The 22,330-nt window shown below is 40.2% G+C and overlaps 1 protein-coding gene across 1 annotated transcript in view; it reads left to right on the top strand.

The window, feature by feature from the left end:
- CCND2 (cyclin D2) overlaps window positions 1–22,330 on the top strand; it is an 81,473-nt gene that overhangs the window by 16,998 nt on the left and 42,145 nt on the right. Inside the window, exon 4 of the mRNA XM_077468515.1 lies at window positions 20,996–21,144. Within this exon, the coding sequence (XP_077324641.1) occupies window positions 20,996–21,144 (149 nt within the window). The remainder of the gene's footprint in view (window positions 1–20,995; window positions 21,145–22,330) is intronic.

Here is a 22,330-nt window from a genome sequence, read left to right as displayed (position 1 = left end):
GGGTTTACCTCCACTTTAAAAGAGAAGAATGTTGTTGTTTTTTTCCTGATTTAGACTTATCTTGGTGGATGCAGCATCGAAGCGATCGAACATTGCCAATCACTCAGTTCTGACAGTTCCCAGAGCAGAGAGCTGTAGACTGTCAGTCACAGCTCTCTGCTCTGCTCCCTCCTCGCTCATTGTACTGCTAAGTTGTGGAAAGGTGGGGGCGGTCGTTGAGAGCCTGAGAATGGTGTCAGTCCAGGCATCTGACCGATCCAGACTCCCATTGTTGGGATGACATGGAGCCGATATCCGTGACGTCAGCAGAGAGCGGACTTCAGTCTGCTCTCTGCTAAAAACATGTTACAGGAGTGCAAAATGAATTGCACTCCTGTGATTCTAAGGAAAAGTACAGCCAAACGAGTTTCGCCTGGACTTCTATAATCCAGGAAGCTGTTAACCGAAGAGTAAGTACTTTATTGCCCAATTTTTTAAAAGTTTTGGATAGAATTGGATTAAAACCACTTTCAGTTTATGTTTTGCTGTTTGTGTTCCGTTGAGGAGATTTCCTTTCACTACTGTCCCTGAGACACAATTGAAAGTGGGAATGAAATCTCTTCAAATTAAGACATTTCTCCTCCTCAACAGTTGCCCTTAGAACAAGTATCCCCATTGGAAGATTTATCCTCACCTTTTGTTGCGGTGACAACTGTAAAATTATGGATTTCCACTTACTGTCTCTGTGAAAATGGTGACTAGGATAAATAAGGGGGGTTCCTATAAGTGGGGTTAAAGACAGCAATAAAAAATAGGCAGGGGTTCTAAAAGGGTCCATACTGCTACTTAGCATAGAAGGCAGAAAAAAGGTTTTTGCTTTCCAGAAATGTTAATGTCCATGGGCACCTTAAAGGAGTTGCAAAGGCAGAAGGTTTTTTTTTTATCTTAATGCATTCTATGCATTAAGATAAAAAAAACTTGTGTATAGCAGCCCCCCAGCACCCCCTAATTACCTACCTAAGCCCCTTCTCTCTGCAGCGATGTCCACGATCCCCTCAGCCATCCAGGACACTCCTCCTGATTGCCTGAGATACACATGGAGCTCTGGCTCGGCTTGGGTGCCCTCTGTAGCAAGCTGCTGGCTAAAGGGCACTCAAAGGAGGGAGGGGCTAGGAGCAGCAAAGAGGGACCGAGAAGAGGAGGATTTTGGCTGCTCTGTGCAAAACCAACTGCAAGGAGGTAAGTATAACATGTTTGTTATTTAAAAATGAGCCTTTACAATTACTTTAAGAAAAGCCCCAGTGCCTTAAGACAACAGATACAGTAGATCTGCTTAGTGATAGTTTATGAGAATGGATAGGTGTGGCAGTCAAACTGTGCATTTTTCTGTACCACACCTAGAGTTTTAATCCACATAGAAGCTCCTGATTTCTCCACACACTTTAACTCTTCTGTTTTTAAATCAAGGAAACTATATTGCCTTTGAAAGAGTCTAGAACTCCAGAATTAAGAATCAATACCTAGCGGGCTCTGTTTTGGTAGCAAATCTCTATTGGGAACAATGGATACATTGCTAGTGTAAAAAAGAAACAGATATGTAATTAGTACTGTCTAAAGCTGGCCATACACTGGCTAGTTGAGGAACATGCTGGTCCTTCCTAGCTTACCAAAAGTCAATTGAGCAATCGACTTTTGTTGAAACAGCCTGCTGGAACATTTTCGGACAAACAGCAGCTGCATTAAATCTGATACAGCTGCTGTTTTGTGCATTTTGACAGCTAGTAGGGCCAGGTCTCAGGGTAACCCTGCTGATAAATACGGTACCTACAGCATTATTGTGACAGTAAGTTGAGCTATAAGCATAACTAAAAGTCTAAGCATATTTGACACCCTGTCTGCTCTGTACAGCAAAATTGTTTTCAGCAATAATCAAAATGGCGATCACTGGGAGGAATGAAAGAAATACATTGGTGGTCAGTGAGGAGAATTCACCATACATTGATGGTCAGTTGGGAGAATGTTCCTTACATTGGTGGTCAGTGTGGAGTGCGTCCCTTGCCTAAGGAGTCCAGGAGGGAGAATGCCCCCCCCCACCCACCAAATTGGTGGTCATTTAGACAATGCCAGTATTCCTTCCACTGACACCAACGATGGGGCATAATTCCTTCCACTGACAACAAAAATGGGGCACTAATCCTACCACTGACGCCAACTATTTCTCCCTCTAATACCAAAGATTGAGCATTGTTTACTCCCACTGGACACAGTCTGGCCTCCCTAAAGTGGCCCTTTATTTAGAAGGTTTGGAGACCCCTGTCCTATACAATGGTGGTCAGTAGGGAGAATGTACCTTTAATAAGGGGTCAGCAGGGAGAATGCTTATCACCTGTAGGGTCAGTGGGAAGGATGCCCTGTTCATTGGTAGTTAGTGGGGAAAATGTCTCTTATGTAAAGGGTTAGTTGGGAGAATGCTCCTCACATTTATGGCCAGCTGAGAAAGATTGCTTCTTAAGGTTGTTTTTCAGTGGGAAGAATGCATCTTACATTCGTGGTTGGGAAGAATGCTTCTTACATTGCTTTTTGTGAAAAGTATGACCTTACATTGGTGGACAGTGGAAAGAATGCTCTTTATATTCATGGTCAGTGGGATAAATGCCCCCCTTAAAGACTGCTAAAAAGACCAAGGTACATTTGTTAACACTGTATTAAAGTGTGGTTACATGAGTTGCATGTGGTAGTGATCACATAAAATTTAAAAATGTTGTGATCACACAAGATTCATTGCTACTACATGCTACTTATGTAATTTACATTAAAAGGAGCCATTTATTTCATTTGTTTAGCAATCAATCACTACATTAGCAATTCAATAATTTTTAAATCTATTAAAACATAATATAATGCAGTTGACCCGTTCATTGATTTGGTGGCTACATTTGTTTCCCTTTTTCAAGATAAGTATAATTTCTGCAACCCCATATCTTGCCAGTATTCCAGTGTCCTTGTACCTTTATATGCACAAAATTGATAACTCAAACAATGGTCTAAAGCAGGGGCCTCCAAACATTCTAAACAAAGGGCCATTTTTCTGTCGTTCAGACTTAAAGGGCCTGGACTGTGGCCATTGGGAGTAGAAAAGGTCCCGACGTCAGTGGGATTAAAGAATACCTCATCTTTGGTGTCAGTGGGATGAATAGCGCTCCATCGTTTGTGTCATTGGGGGGAATTGTGCCCCATCACTGGTGTCATTGGGAGGAATTGTGCCCCATCTTTGTTGTCATTGACAGCAATTGTGCCCCATCATTTTTGCCATTTGGGAGGAATTGTGCCCCACTGTTGGTGTCATTGGCAGAAATTGTGCCCCATCATCGATGTAATTGGGAGGAATTGTGCCCCATCTTTTGTGTCATTGGAAGGAATTGTTCCTCAGCATTGTTCCTATTGGGAGACATTGTGCCTCATCGTTGGTGTCATTGGGAGGAGTTGTGCCCCATATTTGCTGTCATTGGGAGGAATTGTGTGCCATAGTTGGTGTTATTGGGAGGAATTCTGTCCCTTTATTGGAGGGCATTAAGCCTCATTGTTGGTATCAGTGGATGGAAATAGTATCCCAGGGGCCAGATAAAAGCTAGCAACGAGCCACATCTGGCCCCCGAACCGGAGTTTGGAGACCACTGGCCTAAATCAAGAGGGCAGCCTGCTTGTCTATAGATAGAGTACACAGCGAGTCAGCGTTTTTACCCTAGGATAGAATGTATGCTACTGGCAGAATCACCATGTGAAAATAAAGGGGGAAAAAAAATCTGAAAATGAAAATTAATGCAGCCACATCATCTAATAACTGGTGAGCTGCAATATATTACATTTTGCTTGTGGATTTGGAGACACTTTATTCACTAGTGATTAGGCTAGCATGACTGAGCTACTTAAAATAGCCCATGCAGCTCTAGCCTGTTTGATTTGGAGGAACTTCTTGCTGCCTGCAGCAGAATGATGACATCATTATCTCTCAAGAACTATTTTTTTAAATTAAAGTATAGCTTTTTTTTAAATATAACATTGCAAGGTGCACTTAAACTGCAGAAAGACTGTTCTCTCCCCTTCAATCTATAGTTTTATGTAGATAGTGGTTTGCCTTTTTATGGTAAGCCAGTAGAGCTCATGAAAAGGAGCTGCAATTGCCACGAGACTGTAAAGACATATTGATGTATATGTAAAGTGCAAAATAAATGTTACACTTTGGTTAAAGTCAAAGTCTATATATGAACGCTTGCTGCCTTAAGTTCAGAGAAACACAGACCACATGTACATGTCTGCAGGCCATAGTGAGTATGCTGTACCACACAGTCCCTCAAAATGTTACACTTCTAGATCAACAGAAGAAGAAAATGCTCTATTTTAGATACTCTATTTCCAGGTGAGCCTAACTTTCTAAGAAAACCCATCCAATCCAATAACTGGAATTTGGACTCTGTTTTTCAAAACAGTTATTTTTACTGCTGCTGTCTATTTATAGTAGTAAAACAGCATAAATCTTCCATTTATTTACATTAAGAGTGATGTGTTTGCAAAATGCATGCCCTTACTTAGCTCTGTGCATTCATGTATTTGTCATATGCTTTGCATTATATATATATATATATATATATATATATATATATATATAGTGCAATCTGTAAAGATTAATTCCAAGCTAAAAAGTAGTGAGAAAAAAATCTTCCCAGATTTCTAATCAACAATGATTACCTTTAGGACCCCCTCAGACTTTTCCAGTGCATTGCGGGCATCTGGGGGGAGTGATCCACAGCACTGTAAAAGTGATCCGGTGGCTGTACAGCTGCTAAAGTCACTTTTACTTGCAAGCCAATTGTTGGTTGAAAACAAGACCATGGCTGCAGTTGCCTCTGTTGACACAGTACTGAAATAGCGGGTCTCAAACCAAAAGTTGAAAGAATCCAAAGATATAGTTGAATACATAATTACAATTACAGACCTAAAGGAGGGTTTATTTTAAATGATACATAGTTGTATTTGATAATACTGTCTTCTGAGTCCATTCAAGTACTTATCCCATATTGAAGCTCGAAGAAGAGGGAATTTGTTGCTCCTAAAACTTGTTGGCTGTTTTTTTTTTTTTTTAAATATGAATAAATAAAGGTATGTTTGGACTATTTTGCCTTTTGGTTTGGCATTGTTATTTTTATATTTTGAGTCACTTCCAAGTACTCATTGAGGGAGGTCTATTTCTTTCAGAGCTGCCTTACCGAAGCCAGTGAGCCTACATTCTGGCATTTAAACTGTTTGCACAAGCATTGAAATTCCAGTGGCTCTTAATTCTGCATTCACACCTGAGCGCTTTCAGCTCGTAAACCGCTAATTTCAAAAGTTCCAGAACGCCCGAAAAGCAAAATCCCATTAATTTCAATGGCACCTGTTCACATAGGAGCATTTTTTCGCCTCAAGCAAAACTCCTGAAGCTCAAAAAAGTACTTGAACTTCTTTTTTGGCAGGTTACTTCAATAGACATGCCTGACTTGAGCAGAAAAACGCTTGTAAAACACCAGAAAAAAAAACACTCAAATAGCATCTCTCCACCCCTAATTTCCTCTCCCTCTCCTCCCCCCTAGTGCTTAAATTGGCTAAACAAAAATGCATGAAGCTGTGAAAACGCTTGTAATACACTTCAAAAATGCTTTGAAAAAGCTGCAAAAAAAGCTTAAAATAATGCCCGAAAAATGCCTGTAAATGATACGCTCAGGTGTGAATGCAGCCTTAATGTGTTTCTGCATTGACAGTGGAACAGGGATAGAGGTAAAATCTTGAATTGGTGACAACTGTCTAGGAGACTTGTCTTACTTTTGAAAGATCTTTTCTCACTTCCTGTTTTATCTTGAGACTGGATTTGAAGGATAATTTCCCCTACGGTACAGAAAGAAAATGTAGGGTTTAACCAACTTTGGCCAAGGTTTTGGCTCTACATATAATTTCAGTTTAAACGAACTGTTGTGGATTGCTGTTTATTGAATAAGGCAGAAACAGATACACAACTGTCCAAAAAATTTGAAATATAACATATTCTTCATTTCTGTGTATGGTCATTTTAAAGGGTTTCCCTCAATCGCTGTGCATTCTTTGTGATTGTTAACCACTTCAGCCCCGTAAGAATTTATCCCCTTCCTGACCAAAGCACATTTTGCAATTCGGCACTGCCTTTGCTTTAATTGACAATTGTGCGGTCATGTGACGTGGTTCCCAAACAAAATTGACATCCCTTTTTTTCCTCACAAATAGAGCTTTCTTTTGGTGGTATTTGATCACCCCTGCGGTTTTAATTTTTTTCACTATAAACAAAAAAATGCGACAATTTGGAAAAAAACACATTATTTTTTACTTTTTGTTATAATAAATATCCCCCAAAAATATATATAATTTTTTTTTCCTCAGTTTAGGCCGATACGTATTCTTCTACATATTTTTGGTAAAAAAAATAGCAATAAGCGATTATTGATTGGTTTGCGCAAAAGTTATAGCGTTTACAAAATAAGGGATAGTTTTATGGCATTTTTGTTAATTTTTTTAATGGTGGCGATTATTATCATGACTGCGACATTATGGCAGACACATCGGACATTTATGACACATTTTTGAGACCATTGCCATTTATACAGCGATCAGTGATATACAAATGCACTGATTCCTGTGTAAATGACACTAGCAGTGAAGGGGTTAACCACTAGGTGGCAGTGTAGGGGTTAAGTGTGTCCTAGGGGCGTGTTGCTAACTGTGGGGGGCGTGGCTGTGTTTTACAGATCACTGATCTCTGCTCCAATCACAGGGAGCAGAGATCAGTGTCACTGTTGCTAGGTAGAACAGGGAGATGCTTTTTTATTTTAGCATCTGCCCGTTCTTCCTCTCCGTGAGGCGATCACTGGTATCCCCGTGGCGATCGAGTCCCCGGGACCCGCGACCGGACTCACGCAGCTTCCCGCGAGCGTGCCACCGGCGGTGCTTGCACGCGCGCCCCCCCCCCCCCCCGCTGTCTCTTAAAGGGAAACGTAAGTGATTTTGCCTGTACATGCCCTTCTGCCAACGTATATCGGCGTGAGGCAGTCAGGAAGCGGTTAAACTGTATAAATGTACTTGCCATTCCTATATCAGCTGATTTACTGTCAACAAGCTGTGTTTTTTTCCATGTATGACTTTTGTGGTTTCATAAAAACAAATATGGACTGGGAGGTTTGTCTTCTACTAGGAAATTTGCCCACTGGAAATGAGTATAGCCTTCCAGGAGAATATCTCCTGACAAGGCCTCTATTAAGGTAACATTATAGACACTCATAGCGTTAACCGGTTCAGTGCCCGTGTGACATCCAGTCACGTCACTTGGGCCAATGGTCTGCAGAGCCCCTTGATGTTTATTGAATGCGATCAGTGTGTTGCTTGAACACTTGAAGGGATCCTCTGTAGATGCTGAAAGGGTCTTCTCTTTTAAGAAAAACTTGCTAACATGTTGCCCACGTTGGGTACTGTTTTCAGAAGAGAAGCCAGCAATGACAAGGCAAAGATGGATTGGATTAAGCTAACTTACAGCCCTGTCCTTCCTTCATCAGCAAATTTTAAAAACATGGGGTAAAAATGGAGACCGAACAGTGAAGGACAGCTTTTTATTTTTACGTAGAAATGCATTCTGTGTCCTTTGGGCCTAACATAAATAGACGTCAAAAGCATAGCATACTCTGCTTTATCCTTATCTCTTTCTGTTGTCTATTTATGGCAGGCTCAGTAGATAATGGATAAGGCAGATAATGTGTTGTTGCACAGAGAGCAGACGTAATATTTTAGCAAACTGTCATCCTCTACATGTAATAGCTGTAGGCTGGGTGTTTTATTAGTTGTAAGCTCAATAGATTTTGCTTTAAAGAAAGTCTAATGTTAAAAAAATTTAAATAAAAAAAAAGTGTAAAAGAAGGGTAATGTTATTTATCAAGCCTGTTACCAGAGACTCTGAATTTCGCTGCCTGGCAGAACTACACTGGCATCCAATGTGTTTCCAATGCTTGTGTCTCTTGCTGCAGGCTGCGGTCCACCCACCCGTCGCATCAGCAGCTCTGCAGGAAAACAGTAGTAATGTAGCTCCCAGTAAATGGACCCACTAGCGGGGGGGGGGGGGGGGTGTTAGATGTCCCATTGAGCCAGAAAGACTATACAGAATGTAAGTTTTAACTTTGCTCCAAGCATATAAACTAATTGCTGGATTTTTTCACCGGAGGTCAGCAGTGGAGGCTCCTGTATAACGCTCATTGCTGCATTCCTTAAAACAAAATTAAGTTTGGCTCTATTTTGGTAGAAAGGTCCGATATGTCCATTTTAGGACCTGTGTCAACAGATTGTTTTCACTTCAAAATGGCATTTGCATACCCATAAATAACAGGTCAGTAATGGGTCAAAAACAGGTCAAATGTACCTGTCAATAAATTCTGAAATATCTCAGAAGTATCTTAAACTGACGCCATCAACACAATCCCAAAGCCCATTGTCACAGGCAACAAGTGCCCCCGTATCAAGCCCCATTCATACACAAAACCAGAACCCCCACCCCCGCTATCTAAGCCAATGAGGAGAGAGAGAACCGGGAGTGCCACTGCCCTCATGCACATCACTGCATCAAGATGGGGCTTGAGACCCAGTTGTCCTCTGCAAAATTACTCTTCCTCATCTATTCTTAGATGTCTACAGCATAAAGTCTAATTATTCTGTATTCTAAAATAAGAATTAGGAGAGCTAGAATAAACAGGAAGTGTGCAGAGGACACAGGACAGCTCTAAATTGCTGACAAGATCAACAGTTTTCTTTGCACTTCTCAAACAGATATAACAAAATGCTTCCAATGGTACAATAAACAGACCAAAACGAGTAAATAGGTTCAAGGTTTTATATATATGCAGGGGTATAGTAGTCTCCATTATCTTCATAAGAGAGACCAGACTTATATGCATGTATTATGCAGCATTATGGCCTCTAGGTTGATCGGTGTCTCTGTGGACAATATTTGGGCCTGGATTTGTAAGAAGTATTTTTGGTATAGAGAGGCTGGCCACGTTTTCTTTTTTTTCTTAGGTAAGCCTTTAGGGAACAAAATGTGATTGGATCTCCATCCCAAACTTTAGCTTTGTAAAGGGTAAGAAAGGTTAGATCCACTGTCAGCTTTTTATTGGTGTCTGTGCCCATTCCATAAACAGGATATGTATGGAGACATTTCCCCAACTGGATAAAAAAATCTGACAGAGGTTTTAACACTTCCCTGCTCTATCCAGGACAAAAACAAAAAAAAAAAGTTTTGGCTAGAATTCCATATTTAAAGGGTAACCACTTTCATGGGGGAAAAAATAGCAAATAAAGAAAAAATAATATAGCATATACAATTGCGTCACAAGTCTTATTGTAATTTAATGTTATTAAAAAAATTACCTTTCCTTTTCAATCTGCAGCTCTGTCAATTTCTGTAAAATGCAATGCAATATGGCTATCTGAAGGTGTTCTGTACACAGAATGTGTACAGAACACCCCCCAGAAACATAATTTTCTGCTTGTGTGATTGGCTCACTGATTTTCCTAGAAGTCCACAGTAAGATACAAGTCAGAAAAAAAATGTAATTTTTGGTATCATTTTTGGCGAGATACTCCCAACAGGAAATCACATCTAAAGGGATGTAGGCTCAGCAGTTTTCCTCATTAGAGGCCTGCAGGCGCAGCAGCTGGTTGATAATTAAGAAACCACTCCTATTAGATTACCTTACCACATGGAGACAGACAAACACACATAGATTTCTTTAGAATAACAAAAGGTAGGAATCTGCAACAAAGTTTGTTATAATCCCTGTTATGATCACCCAAAGGGGAATGTTTTTCTCTCAACAAAAGTGGAGTTACTCTTTAAAGAAGGATTCCAAGTATGACATTTAATTTTACATTGCTCCTGCTTGGACCAGTGTCACTATGCATATATCATACCTGTGTGATCCCTTTATAAAAATAGAAGAGCACCACTCAGTAAAAATGCTTTAATAAATCATATAACAATATAATATCACTTACATATTGAAATACAAAGGGCTGTCATAGGCATGTTTCCAAAGGTCCAAAACACCATAGTGAGGTCCGCAAGACACTGGGGAGGAACTCAGCTCTGTCTGGCACCTGAAAGACTGCAGAGCGGCTCATGGAAACAGTGTGTGACGTCAGCAGGGAACATAACGCGTTTCAGAGCATGCACGAAGTCTGTGGGGCACATGCGCGCTCCTTTCTCAAGTGTTAGCATGATCCCTTTGGTGTGATCCCTTTGGAAGCTGTAATGTAAATCATTTTCTGAATGGTGCCCGTGCCAGGCAGCTGACCTGCTATGTAATTTTTGTCTAATTCCCAGTGTTTAGTTTTCAGGGTGGCTATGTTGCTTCTCCATAGATACTGTGGAGAAATTAGTGTTGTCACCCTAGGACAGGAAGTGTGTTGCTGGGCAGATAACCAGGTGAAAAAAAAAGAACAATAAACTGTTGCAACCACCGCATCTAAGGACTGGTAATCTGCAATCTATTTATGTTTATGTTTTTCTGTTTAGATTTGGGCTTGAGGAGGGCAGGTCCTCAAAATCTGCTGCACAGGGATTGAGAAGTATTCTGCAGCTCAGATATTACAATGCTACTGCACTAAAGACACAATACTGTGCCCTTAGCCAAGAACAGAGATGATTTAATCTGGGTATCATGACTCATCAATTCATGTTTTTTTTTTTAACCACTTTTGCTATAGCTAAATGTGAAATGATAAATAGTTCTTGGATGAGACAAGCCTGCATCATAAAAAGGATGTCATATAGCTCTCTTAAAGGTCAACCCACACATAACATGTGGGGAGGTTTTTAATAACACTGTATACAGGTATACTGAAGTCCAAGTCTTGATGGAAACTCTTTATATCAACTATAGAAAGTGTCCTTGTTGCCCAAAGCAACCAGTTGGTGTTTCACGGTAGTGGTTGCCATGGGCAGTGAATATGTATTTAATGCATAAAGCTTGTTGTGTTCATTTCTTAAAGAATTCAAGCTGGAAAAAAAAAAAAATGACCAATGTCCAACCAGGGCTTTCCTCGTTCAAAAATTTTATTTTATGTTAAAATAAATTACATGTACAGAATATAAGACAAATTATGTGATACCAGAAATAAAAAGTAGACATATTGAAGTACGGATGATACAAAGCAAAGAAGAATTTCAACATATTCTCGTGGGAATGACAATAAATGGCCTTATATATTTTAGAATTTGAAAACATTCTTATAGCTGAGTTTTAAACATTTTGATCCCAAGAAAATATAAATATGTCTAAAAGAAAATATATGATTTTAAAGTTTTGACCATAACTTCTAAAGTATGTTTATAGTAAGTATTATATAGTAGGGGAAGAACATAAAAGGTATATAGGAGGGGAAGGGGAGGGAATAATTCTCCGGAGGAGGTTTTACATATCATCTAATGTTGGAATTCTATAAAAAATCTTAATCACCATAACAATAAAACTCGGTTGTCAATATTATCTGACGTATAATATTTAATCCAGGGTTTCCATATGATATCAAACTTTGTCATCTGGTTTTTATCTATAGCGTCCATTTTAGCATGGATGAAAGATTGATTGATTCTACGTTTGGTTTCTGCAATATTCACCACATCTGTTTTCCACGCATTGGCTATAGTCTGCTTTGCAGCTATCAGGAGTGTAAGGACTAATTTGAATTGTTTCTGATTCAGAAAGGCTGGTTTTAAATTAAGGAGAGCTATAATTGGGTCTGGAAAAATTGGACGATCAAAAAATTTTGTAATTATCAGAAAGATCTTTTTCCAAAATGATTGTACAATTGAGCAATGCCACCAGGTATGTATATAGGTACCTTTTTCTGGACAGCCACGAAAGCAGAGGCCAACCAGGGCTTTCCAACAGGAAGTCAGCCGTTCCTTCACAAATATCTCTCCTGATAATTATTGTTTTTAACACAGCAGTCTTAAAGTATATGTAAATCCCAACAAGGAACTCCTTTTACTGTAGTACAGCTAGTGGCATCAATTCAAATCCCAACCATGGCACTACCTGCCTGGAGTTTGCATGTCCTCCCTGTGCCTGCATGGGTTTCCAAAGACACGCTGGTCAGTAAATTGGTCCTAGCATATGTATGTATGAATGTGAGTTAGGGACCTTAGTTTGTAAGCTCCTTGGGGGCAGGGACTGATGTGGATGTACAATATATATATATATATATATATATATATATATATTATTCATTTATTACAGATACTTATATAGCACCATCAATTTACGCAGCTCTTTACATATATATACTGTGTGTATATATATATATATATATATATGTTAAGAGTTGTGTAAATTGATTTGACTATATAAGTATCTGTAATAAATAAATGCCTGTGCAAGAAAGACCAGATGATTCTACCAGATCACCTCCTGTGCTGTACTGTTTCCATTCCTCTTGTAGGACTCCAGAACAACCCCCTCCCTTTGGTATTGAGATGAGCAGAGGGGTAGGTGTTCTGTAAATTTTAAGTATAAGTTATGGCAAAACTTATTTTAGTTTTCATTTTTTTTTTTTCAAAAATATAAATGTCTTAGTTTTTAATTCGAAAGGGATTAGAACACCTGGGATTTCCAATGGGACATGGGACAGGCAATAGTGGGCAGTGGATGGGGGGAAATAGTGTCTCTTCATACCACACACAATACTTTTTTCAATGCAGCAGGTCGCAATGCGAACCACCTCACTGCATTGACACTGCAGTGAATAGAACTGTATTGGAATGTCACTCGTGACATTTCAGTGGAAGTCTGTTGAAAGAAAAAAGTAAACAGCGTGATGTGCAGAGATCAGTGCATCATCACTGTGTCTCTCAGCACACACTGATGGCTGTGTGATTAGTGCGACTTGCAAGGTTGCATTGATCAGATCCTCACATGTCATGTCTCTTGCAGTGCTGTTTCATTCATTTCCTCTAGAAGGAAAGGTGTGGCACAGTGTTAACCAAAACTTGCAACTTGCTCTGCAGATTTTTTAATTTTTTTTCACGCAGCCAGCCAAACGGAGACCTACATTAGTCAGGCTTCTTGCTTTCCTGGAGTCTTGTGAAATATCTCAAATTCAGCATCAAAGTGTTAACCAAACATGTATTCCTGTGTGCTGCTACATTGCACTCAGATTTACCAAATATGATGAATGTGAAATACCCAGTTATGCAACTGAACATGTAACAGAAGGTGTGATGTGTATATGGTGCCTATGTATGCTGCAGTAGATTGTTTAATCCCTAAAGCAGATCTAGCATCAGATATATATTAAGTCACATAGAGATCACAGTTACTCCCCTTAAGAATGTATTCATCTGCTGTACCCTCCAGAAGTACAGAGCCATCTCTGATCTCTGTTCACGTGTTCCATCAGATTAGGCGACCCATCAGATTTAGTAACGGAAGTGATGGTCTGTCACGGCCATCTTGGTACACCCCACACTCGGCCACACTAAGCCTACATTCTGAAGACATCTTTTTACACCCACCGAAATCTTGCATTTCACACTTATTTTTACTACTAAACTGAGCTTGCTGATCTCACACGTTTGCTAATCTGACAGAAGATCGTTGCTTTTATAATTCAATGTTAAAACAGTGTCACAGACTTGAAAATACTGTATTTAACGATATAAGCTCAGTTTAGTCTTAAAAATAAATGTGAAAGGCAAGATTTGGGTGGGTGTAAAAAGATGTCCGCTTGGCAACTTCAGACTGTAGGCTTAATGCCGCTGAGTTCGGGGTGTACCAAGATGGCCATGACGGAACGTCACTTCCGTTACAAAATCTGACGGGTCGCCTAATCTGACGGAACACAGGCATCATCCAAAGTCACCATCTACTTCCTGGACTGAGATGGTGGCTCAGAGAGGACATGACCATTTAAATGGGAAATCCAAAATGTTACAAGAAGTAAGTCAAAATTTTCAGAGACGGTTAAAGTGACAACTGTCCCCTCTCTTTGCAGAGCTTTCCACTGATTATCTGCTGGCCCTCTGGGCCAAGAAGTGAAGGAAAAAATCTCTTCTTATAAAGACATGCTGTATGTGTATCCTATGCACCTCAGCTCCACCTAGTGGCCACATTGATGATGTCTTTTACTACTGCCCATAATAAAAGGATATTTATTTAGAAGTGGAAACAGTCTAAAGAACATTTGCTTCTTCCAGATTTGCACAGAACAAATGTACCATACATGCAGATTCATTGCATGAATGTCCATGCAAATATTTTGATAAATAGACCCCTTAGTGCAAAATTTCTAAACAAAGGTCCGGTTTATTGTTCTTCTGACTTTAGTGGGGATAGATTGTGGCCAGATGGAGTGGAAATTTTTCTGGCATCAGTGGGAGTAAACATCGCCATATTTGGTATTAGGGGGAGGAATAGTTCTGCATCGCAGGCATTATAGGGAGCAATAGTGCCCCATTATTGGTGTCAGTAGGGGAAATGGTTCCAGGGTTGCCAACCGCCAGTAATTTTACTGACAGTTTGTAAAAACCTGTAATTTTTTTACAACTGCCAGTAAATATCAGGGGCTGATAATTTCATGCTGTGTTGAATTTTTAAGTGTAAATCAAGCAAATTATTTGTTATAGGTATTGTCAGCGTGTACATATCATGTTTATACTGTTCAAATATTTACTGTGTTAGTTTTCAATAGGAGTTCTGTAATTTCTAAGGCTCTCAGTAAAAAATGTGTTCCGCCAATAAAATGTAAATTTTTTGTCAGTAAAAAAATGCTGCGGGAGGTTGGCAACCCTGGATGGTGCTCAGCTGTTGGTGTCAGATGGCAGAATAGCATCTTATATTAGTGGGAGGAATAGTGCCTCAAGGGCCAAATAAAGGCAACCAAGGGGTCGCATCTGGCCCCCAGACTAGTGTATCCAAGTAAATTACACCTTTCTTTTTTTTTTAGAACAAATTAGTGCTGAATGTTAGTGGTAGTAAACGCAGAAGGTTTTTTACCTTAATGTATTCTCTACATTAAGGTAAAAAACCTTCTGCATGCAGACCTTCTGCACCCTCCTTAGTCCGCCTTCATACTTACCTGAGCCCAATCTCCAGCCAGCAATGTGCACAAGAGCAGCAGCTCTATCCCTCCTCATTGGGTCAGACACATCAGTGGCAGCAATCACAGCCAGTGAGGAGGGAGCAGGGGCAGGATCAATAGATACACAGAGTGGGGTTCGGGAGTGAGCATGCACGAGTGCCTCCAAAGCAAGCGGCTTGCTATGGGGAGAGGGGGGAGCCAGGATCACTGGCGTGGGACTTGAGAAGAGAAGGATCAGGGCTGTTCTGCAAAAAAACCTTTGGACAGAGCAGGCAAGTATGTCATGTTTTTTTTTTTTAGTTTAAAAAATTGAACATTTTTAATCACTTTAATGGATATCTCCTGCTTTTATTATCACAAGAAAATTGGCCATAAAATAGCAAATATAAATTTCTTGCCCTTACCTTGACCCTTCACTAAAAAAAGAACCCCCTCCTCCAGACATGCATGGGCAAATACGTTTATGGCCATTATTTGTGGTTTGTATCTACATACAAACTATAGTGTGCATTTTGCCTTCAGAGAGGTCAATTAATCCAAATTTGTTGCCACACTGATCCTGTGATGGGGAACCCACCCCACCATCTCTCAATCATCACTCTGTGGCAGTGCCAGTGACAGCGTGATCACAGTGCTGGGCATGAATGATCCAGCACACTTTCAATACAAAATAACAGTGCATATATGTGGCAGCATGAATTCAGGCCCACCCTGTGCTGCCATATGTATGCGTAGGGTGAGTGGGAAGTTAAACACTGGTTCTTATGGTAATGTTTTCATGGATGTGGGAATTTTTACCCAGAAGTAGACACAGATTTTTACCAGTCTCCAGTTTTGCTACTTGGATGGCCTGCTTGAAATGTACCAGTTTTGAAACTTTAATTTGAAGCGTTTGCTTAGCAGAAATTTGAACTTAGCATTGCAAACCACAAATAAATAGCAATAGACTGCCAGTGTTTGTCATCTGAGAAATTCTGAAATATTCATGCATTTAACATGGGCATCAGCCTAAAGTAATAATATTAAAAAAAGAATTTGGAAAAAATATGCTTTTTTTTTTATAGTTGACCCTGTGCAAGGAAGGCACAGGCATAAGGAGAACATACTGTCTTGTGTGTATACCTTATTGTACAAATCTATTTAAAACGTAACTCCAGGCAAAACAAATATTGTCTACATACAAAGGGGCATATTAGCATAGGCATGTTAGCTGAAACTTGGTGTCCTTTGTCTGTTTCCTTCACATATGGGCAGTAATGCAGCATGAAACAACTCCTGCACTGCCTCTATGCATGAATTTCCCATAATAAGGACCAGTCACTGATGCTCTCTTCCCATGTGTGGGGTGACTGGTCTTGTATCCACCCCTCCTATAGTTTTCTGCAGGCAGCCTGTAGTGGGAGGAGCTTCTGGGCCCCTCCCACAGCTCTGCTTCCTGCACAGTCTATGTACAGCACAGTAATGATGTCACTGCTACTTTTACAAGATAATATCTGTGTGTGTGTAAAGGAATTTGGTGAAGACAAACTGGATTAACTGTATATCCCTTGTGGTTATTTAAGAATATATTTAAAGTAGAAGTTCACCCGAAACTAAAGCCCCATACACACTATCAGATTTTCTGCAGATTTTTTCCTTCAGATTTACCAAAACCATATAATAGGAGGTCAAACCTTAGGCGTTTCAATTTGTATGCAATCAGGCAGGCCCTTGCACTACATGGTTTTGGTAAATCTGAAGACAAAAATCAGCAGAAAATCTGATCGTGTGTATGGGGCTTAACTCTAAACCTACTGACATCCACATTCTAAAACAAATCTATAAATACTATAATACTGTATCTATAATCTATAATACTGTAAAGAAGAAATCGCTATACCTTTCCTGAAGCCATTCCAGTCCAATCTCTAGCGGCGAATGCTGTGTGCAGGAGAGAACTGACAATGGCTGTGAAATGCCTGGGAAGTGACCTCACCCATAGACTAAAGCCCCGTACACACGATCGGACATTGGTCGGACATTCCGACAACAAAATCCATGGGATTTTTTTCTGACAGATGTTGGCGCAAACTTGTCTTGCATACACATGGTCACACAATGTTGTCGGGAATTCCGAACGTCAGCGGTGACGTACAACGAGCGAGAAAATTGAAGTTCAATAGCCAGTGTGGCTCTTCTGCTTAATTCCAAGCATGCGTAAGAACTTTGTGCTTCGGAATTGTGTACACACGATAGGAATTTCCGACAATGGATTTTGTTGTCGCAAAATTTAAGAACCAGATCTCAAATTTTGTGCGATGTAAATTACGATGGAAACTGCCCAATGGAGCATACACGTGGTCGGAATTTATGAAAAAAAGCTCCCATCGAACATTTTCCATCAGAAAATCTGACCGTGTTTACAGGGCATTACTATGGGGCTTCCATTGTCAGCTGCCTTTCTTGCCGTTCTTCCACATACTGAAGCCGCCGCTTACAGCTCAGTGTGGGACTGACAGCCCGTTCACACCTGAACGTTTTGTAGCCCTACGCCTGAAGCTACAAAACGCTGGAGGGGAAAAAATACATTATTCTCAATGGAGATCGTTCACATCTCCACTCCATGTCGCCTGAAGCCGAACGCCTGAAGCTCAAACAAGTTCTGGACCCTTTTTTGTCGCGCGAATCGGGCTGATTTGGACGTTTTCATTCCCATAGAAACTAATGGAAACGCTCGATTTGAGCGACAACGCGCGTTTCTACGGGCGTTTTGACGCTGTATCTGCTCAAGAAAAAATAAGCAGATGAAAAATATTTTTCCTATTGGCTGAAAAAAACGCTGAAGTTAAAAAACGTTCGTTGTCGCGCGTTGTAGTGTGACAAAACGCTCGTTGTCGCGCGTTGTAGTGTGACAAAACGCTCGTTGTCGCGCGATAAAACGCCGGTAAAAACGTTCAAACACGCTACGCTCAGGTGTGAATGCAGCCTAAACCAGAGTGGCTGCAGAACAGGTAAGCGATTTTTTTCTTTACATGGCTAGATAGATTCGTTTTAGAATGTGGCTGCAAGTAGGTTGAGAGTTAGGTGTTGGCTGAACTTCTACTTAATGAAAGTTTTTGTACCACGAGTTCAGCTTTAAAGTGTATGTAAACCCTAACAAAGAATGTCTCTTATTTGCTGTCTTCTGGTCTGTTAAGTATACCATTTAAAGTATCTTGTTATGTGGATAAGTGCAACAAAAAAAACCTACTGATCCTGCCACAAATCTAGTGAGCTGATCCTTCTTGTATAGCCCATGCTGGCTGTTATCAGTTAGCATTTTTCCCAGTTCTCTTTGTAGACTACAGAACACCTTCACCCCTGTGTTATGAAGAAGAAGAGAGGATGTGTTCTGTAGACCTAAAACCCTTCCTAGGCCGACAATGCCGCTCCTCCATAGATACAGTACAGTGAGTAAGGCTTAGTTCATACTACCGCAACATACAGTGCGACTTCCTAATGGCTTGAGTTCTACTTTAATAGAAGTATAAAATAGAAGTAGTACAGGAACCTTTCTAAAGTTGGAGCGACTTCAGAAGTGGTAAATAAGACAGGCTCTCATTGACTAACATTGAAATTGGCGGTGGAGGTTGGTGTCCCAAGTTCTCCTTTTGATATTAGCAATAAAACTTGGCATTGCCATCCCGCAACCTTCTAATTGGACAGTGAAGGGACATCCCTACACCAATGAAATCTTTCCTGTGCTCCAAATGTATTTGGACATTTCTCAATGCAAGGAACAAGATGTAATAAAAACTATCTACCATGGTGGTTAGTTTGCTGTCCAGACAGAGAGTCAAGGCTCCTGCAGTCTCATAGGACAGTCAGAAGAATATGAAAGCTCATCCTACAGGCTTTAAGCAGACACTGATAGAAGTAAAAAAAAATGTTATATACTGCTGATGAGAAAAGGCATTTAGCAGTTAATAGTTACTAAAATAATTGCATTTCCATGTTCTGTGTACAGTGGGAGACCAGATATATTGAATGCAGGGCCCTGGGTTTAGTAACACTTTAACCTTCCATGGTCCACAAATAATATTGAGCAGAATTAAGTTCAGACTATTGGTTATATCCAATTAGCAGGATGGTGATGGGGAGATGACAACATTTTTTTGCTTTTGTGTAATAAGGAGAAGTGAGGTATCCCTTCTGCCTGTGCAGCCTTGTCAAAGTGTGTGAATAAGTTCATCCCTCTGTCACTTCCGTGGGGTGTTCTATCAGTAGAGTTGTTTCAGCTTTGTAATATTGCTCATTGTGCCCAATAGGTATGTTTAAGTGATGCTCATGATGTTAGGAGACTCTTGCTGTTCTTTTTTATGGTGCCTGCACTGCTATATTTTTTGTAAAGACAGGTCTGCTTAAAATGGATATAAAAATGCTGCTAACTGCTTTCTTGAGATTATGTTGCCACAGCACAGAGGTTTTGCTTCCATGAGCTTAAATACTGCACAGTGCTGTTAGACAAATGTGTTTTCATGCATTTGGAGGGGAGGTGTTTAAGAGCTTTCAGGAGGTGGAGAAATGCTCTTTTATAGTCCAATGAGCAGGCAGATGACAAAGGAAGGTTCGATTGGAAATTGTGGTGTTCCTCTACAGCAGTGGTCTCAAACTGGTGACCCTCCAGATGTTGCGGAACTACAAGTCCCATCATTCCTCTGCCTGAGGGAGTCATGCTTGTAACTGTCAGCCTTGCAATGCCTCATGGGACATGTAGTTTCACAACAGCTGGAGGGCCGCCAGTTTGAGACCCCTACTCTACAGGCTATACAGCTTGGCAAAGGTGTTTGAATCACAAGACTGTCTGAACAGAAATACATGTATTGTATATTCGCAGATAAAACAGTTAAAATATATGTATTTCAACTCTATATATGGCTAATTGGCCAGGGGGTCTGTTTTAAATAGCCATTGCAGTCACTGAATATGGATATATGGTAATAGATTTCGTTCCTTTTCAGACTCCTAGGTGGCCTTTTATAATGTTACTCTTCCCCCACTTTCCTCCATTTCGTTCATTTTACACATAAATAGAATGTCTGCTGCTCCGCTAACTCATGTGCACAGAATAGGCCGGCTAACCCCCTCCCCGTCTTTTTTTTTTTTTTTTGTGGGTACGTCAGGCCGAATTTTTATCAGCGTGAAGGTCGCTCACATGACTCTCAATAGCTGGAGATGAGAAGGGAAATCTGCACAATAGGAGCCACACTCCCCCCTTAGGAGACACTTGCCGCACCAATCGCTGCCTTTAATTAACATGCTAAAAATAGGAGCCACTAATACAAATTGCAGCCTGTTGCCCAACAAAAGCCTAGGCCAGAGCAGCCTTTGAAGGCCAAGTTTATGGTGCTTGCTCTGGAGGTTACAGAAAGAGAGAAGAGAGTGAGTTTTTTTTTTTTTGATGCTGATTCCCCTAGTCACTCTGGGCCCCCCGCCATTTTCTGTCTGTCTCATTTGCATTTTGAATGACATTAAGGCCGCTAACGAGGTTATTGAGCATTGCAGTGGTCTCCTGTGGCCACACGTAGAGCTGGACCTACAGCAGTGCAAGCTGGCATAGTTTCTGTGACTCTTTATGTGGGATAAGAATTGGCTTCATCCTATAAATGTACGTAGAACACATAAAATGCTTGACTTTTGCAAAAGGCACAACAGCACATACTTCCAGAACAAGCACATCCATATAGGCGGGGGGGGGCATAAAAGTATGTATATGTGTCTGTAGGTCAATGTCCTTTGTAGCTCAGTGCCACCACAGTTAATGCGTGCTTTGGCACAGTCCTGCCTGCTCCTGACTGTCTGGCCTGTTCTCTTGCAGACTTTAACTTTGCCCTGTACCCACCATCTATGATAGCGACTGGAAGCGTGGGAGCCGCAATCTGTGGGCTGCAGTTGGACGACACGGAAAACGAACTCTCTGGCGATAGTCTGACGGAGCACTTGGCCAAGATTACTAACACAGATGTGGTGAGGATCCTGTTCATCTCCATATTTTTTTGACCCCTTGATAATTTTTAAGTGTGTACAGCATCCTTGGAAAAAGAAGGTAACACAAGCATCTCTGTGAAAAAAAAAAAAAGCTTGGAATTCCCCCGAAGTTTTGGATCTACATATTATATTTGCAGATGTGGTTTTCTCGATCACTGAAACTGTTTGATAGTTCCAAAAAAAAAAAAAATAACTGCACTTTTAGAGGGTAGGGTGTGGGGAGGGATTGAATGTACAAGAGATGGTACCCATGCTTGTTGATATATATATTTTCTAATGGCATGCAACGCTGCATATGATATATATATGTATATATATATATATATATATATATATATATATATATATATATATATATATATATATATATATATATATATATATATATACACACACATACACACACACACACATACATACATAAATATATATTGCGGTGAACATAATATCTTCTGAGAACCCTATACCGGCTATACACTTCAAACAATATATTTTTTGTCATTCTTTATTTGTAAATTCTGTACAACAGACATTACAGAACATTAATAAGGAGGTACTATTATAAATTTAATCTAATTCAATAATTAGATTGAACCTATTGGACAGTCAATATACACACAAAGTAAATATATAGGAATACCAATAACAAAGTGTACTTGGCATACATAGCAGGCCTATTCTGGATAAATTGTCGCATTCCTTAACTAATAAATTCCTTGCAGGATTTTTTCGAAAAAGTAACAAAGTGCATAATTTATTTGAATAGAACGATTGGTTAGATTCAGGGGAGAGGTAATGATGTCTCTACCAGTGCAGAGAAACGTTAATGCAAATGCATCATCACTTGATCATACATCGCACAACTAATCACCCAAAGACATGCTTCTTCATCCAAACGATTGTTAAGTCAGAAGATCATATTGTTACTTGTATGGCCAGCATTACCTGACTTAAAGCGGAGTTCCACCCCAAAATTTTTTTTTTCACATATTCAGTCTTTTATTAATAATAAAAACATTTGGAGTGAATTTTTTTTTAAAACATACCAGAAGTGCCCTGTTGCTGGGTTGTGGTTCCTAATCTGCCACTTCTGGCTCTGCGGCGATCCGCATCACTTCCTCCCTGTGCTCGTGGGAAATGTGAGTCATCATTTCCCCGGAGTCAG

The sequence above is a fragment of the Lithobates pipiens genome, unplaced genomic scaffold (genome assembly GCF_037356315.1).
Source record: "Lithobates pipiens isolate NorthernLeopardFrog02 unplaced genomic scaffold, aLitPip1_a1.2 Scaffold_8, whole genome shotgun sequence".
Lineage (NCBI taxonomy): Eukaryota > Metazoa > Chordata > Amphibia > Anura > Ranidae > Lithobates > Lithobates pipiens.
This window is presented reverse-complemented; position numbering and strand designations above follow the sequence as displayed.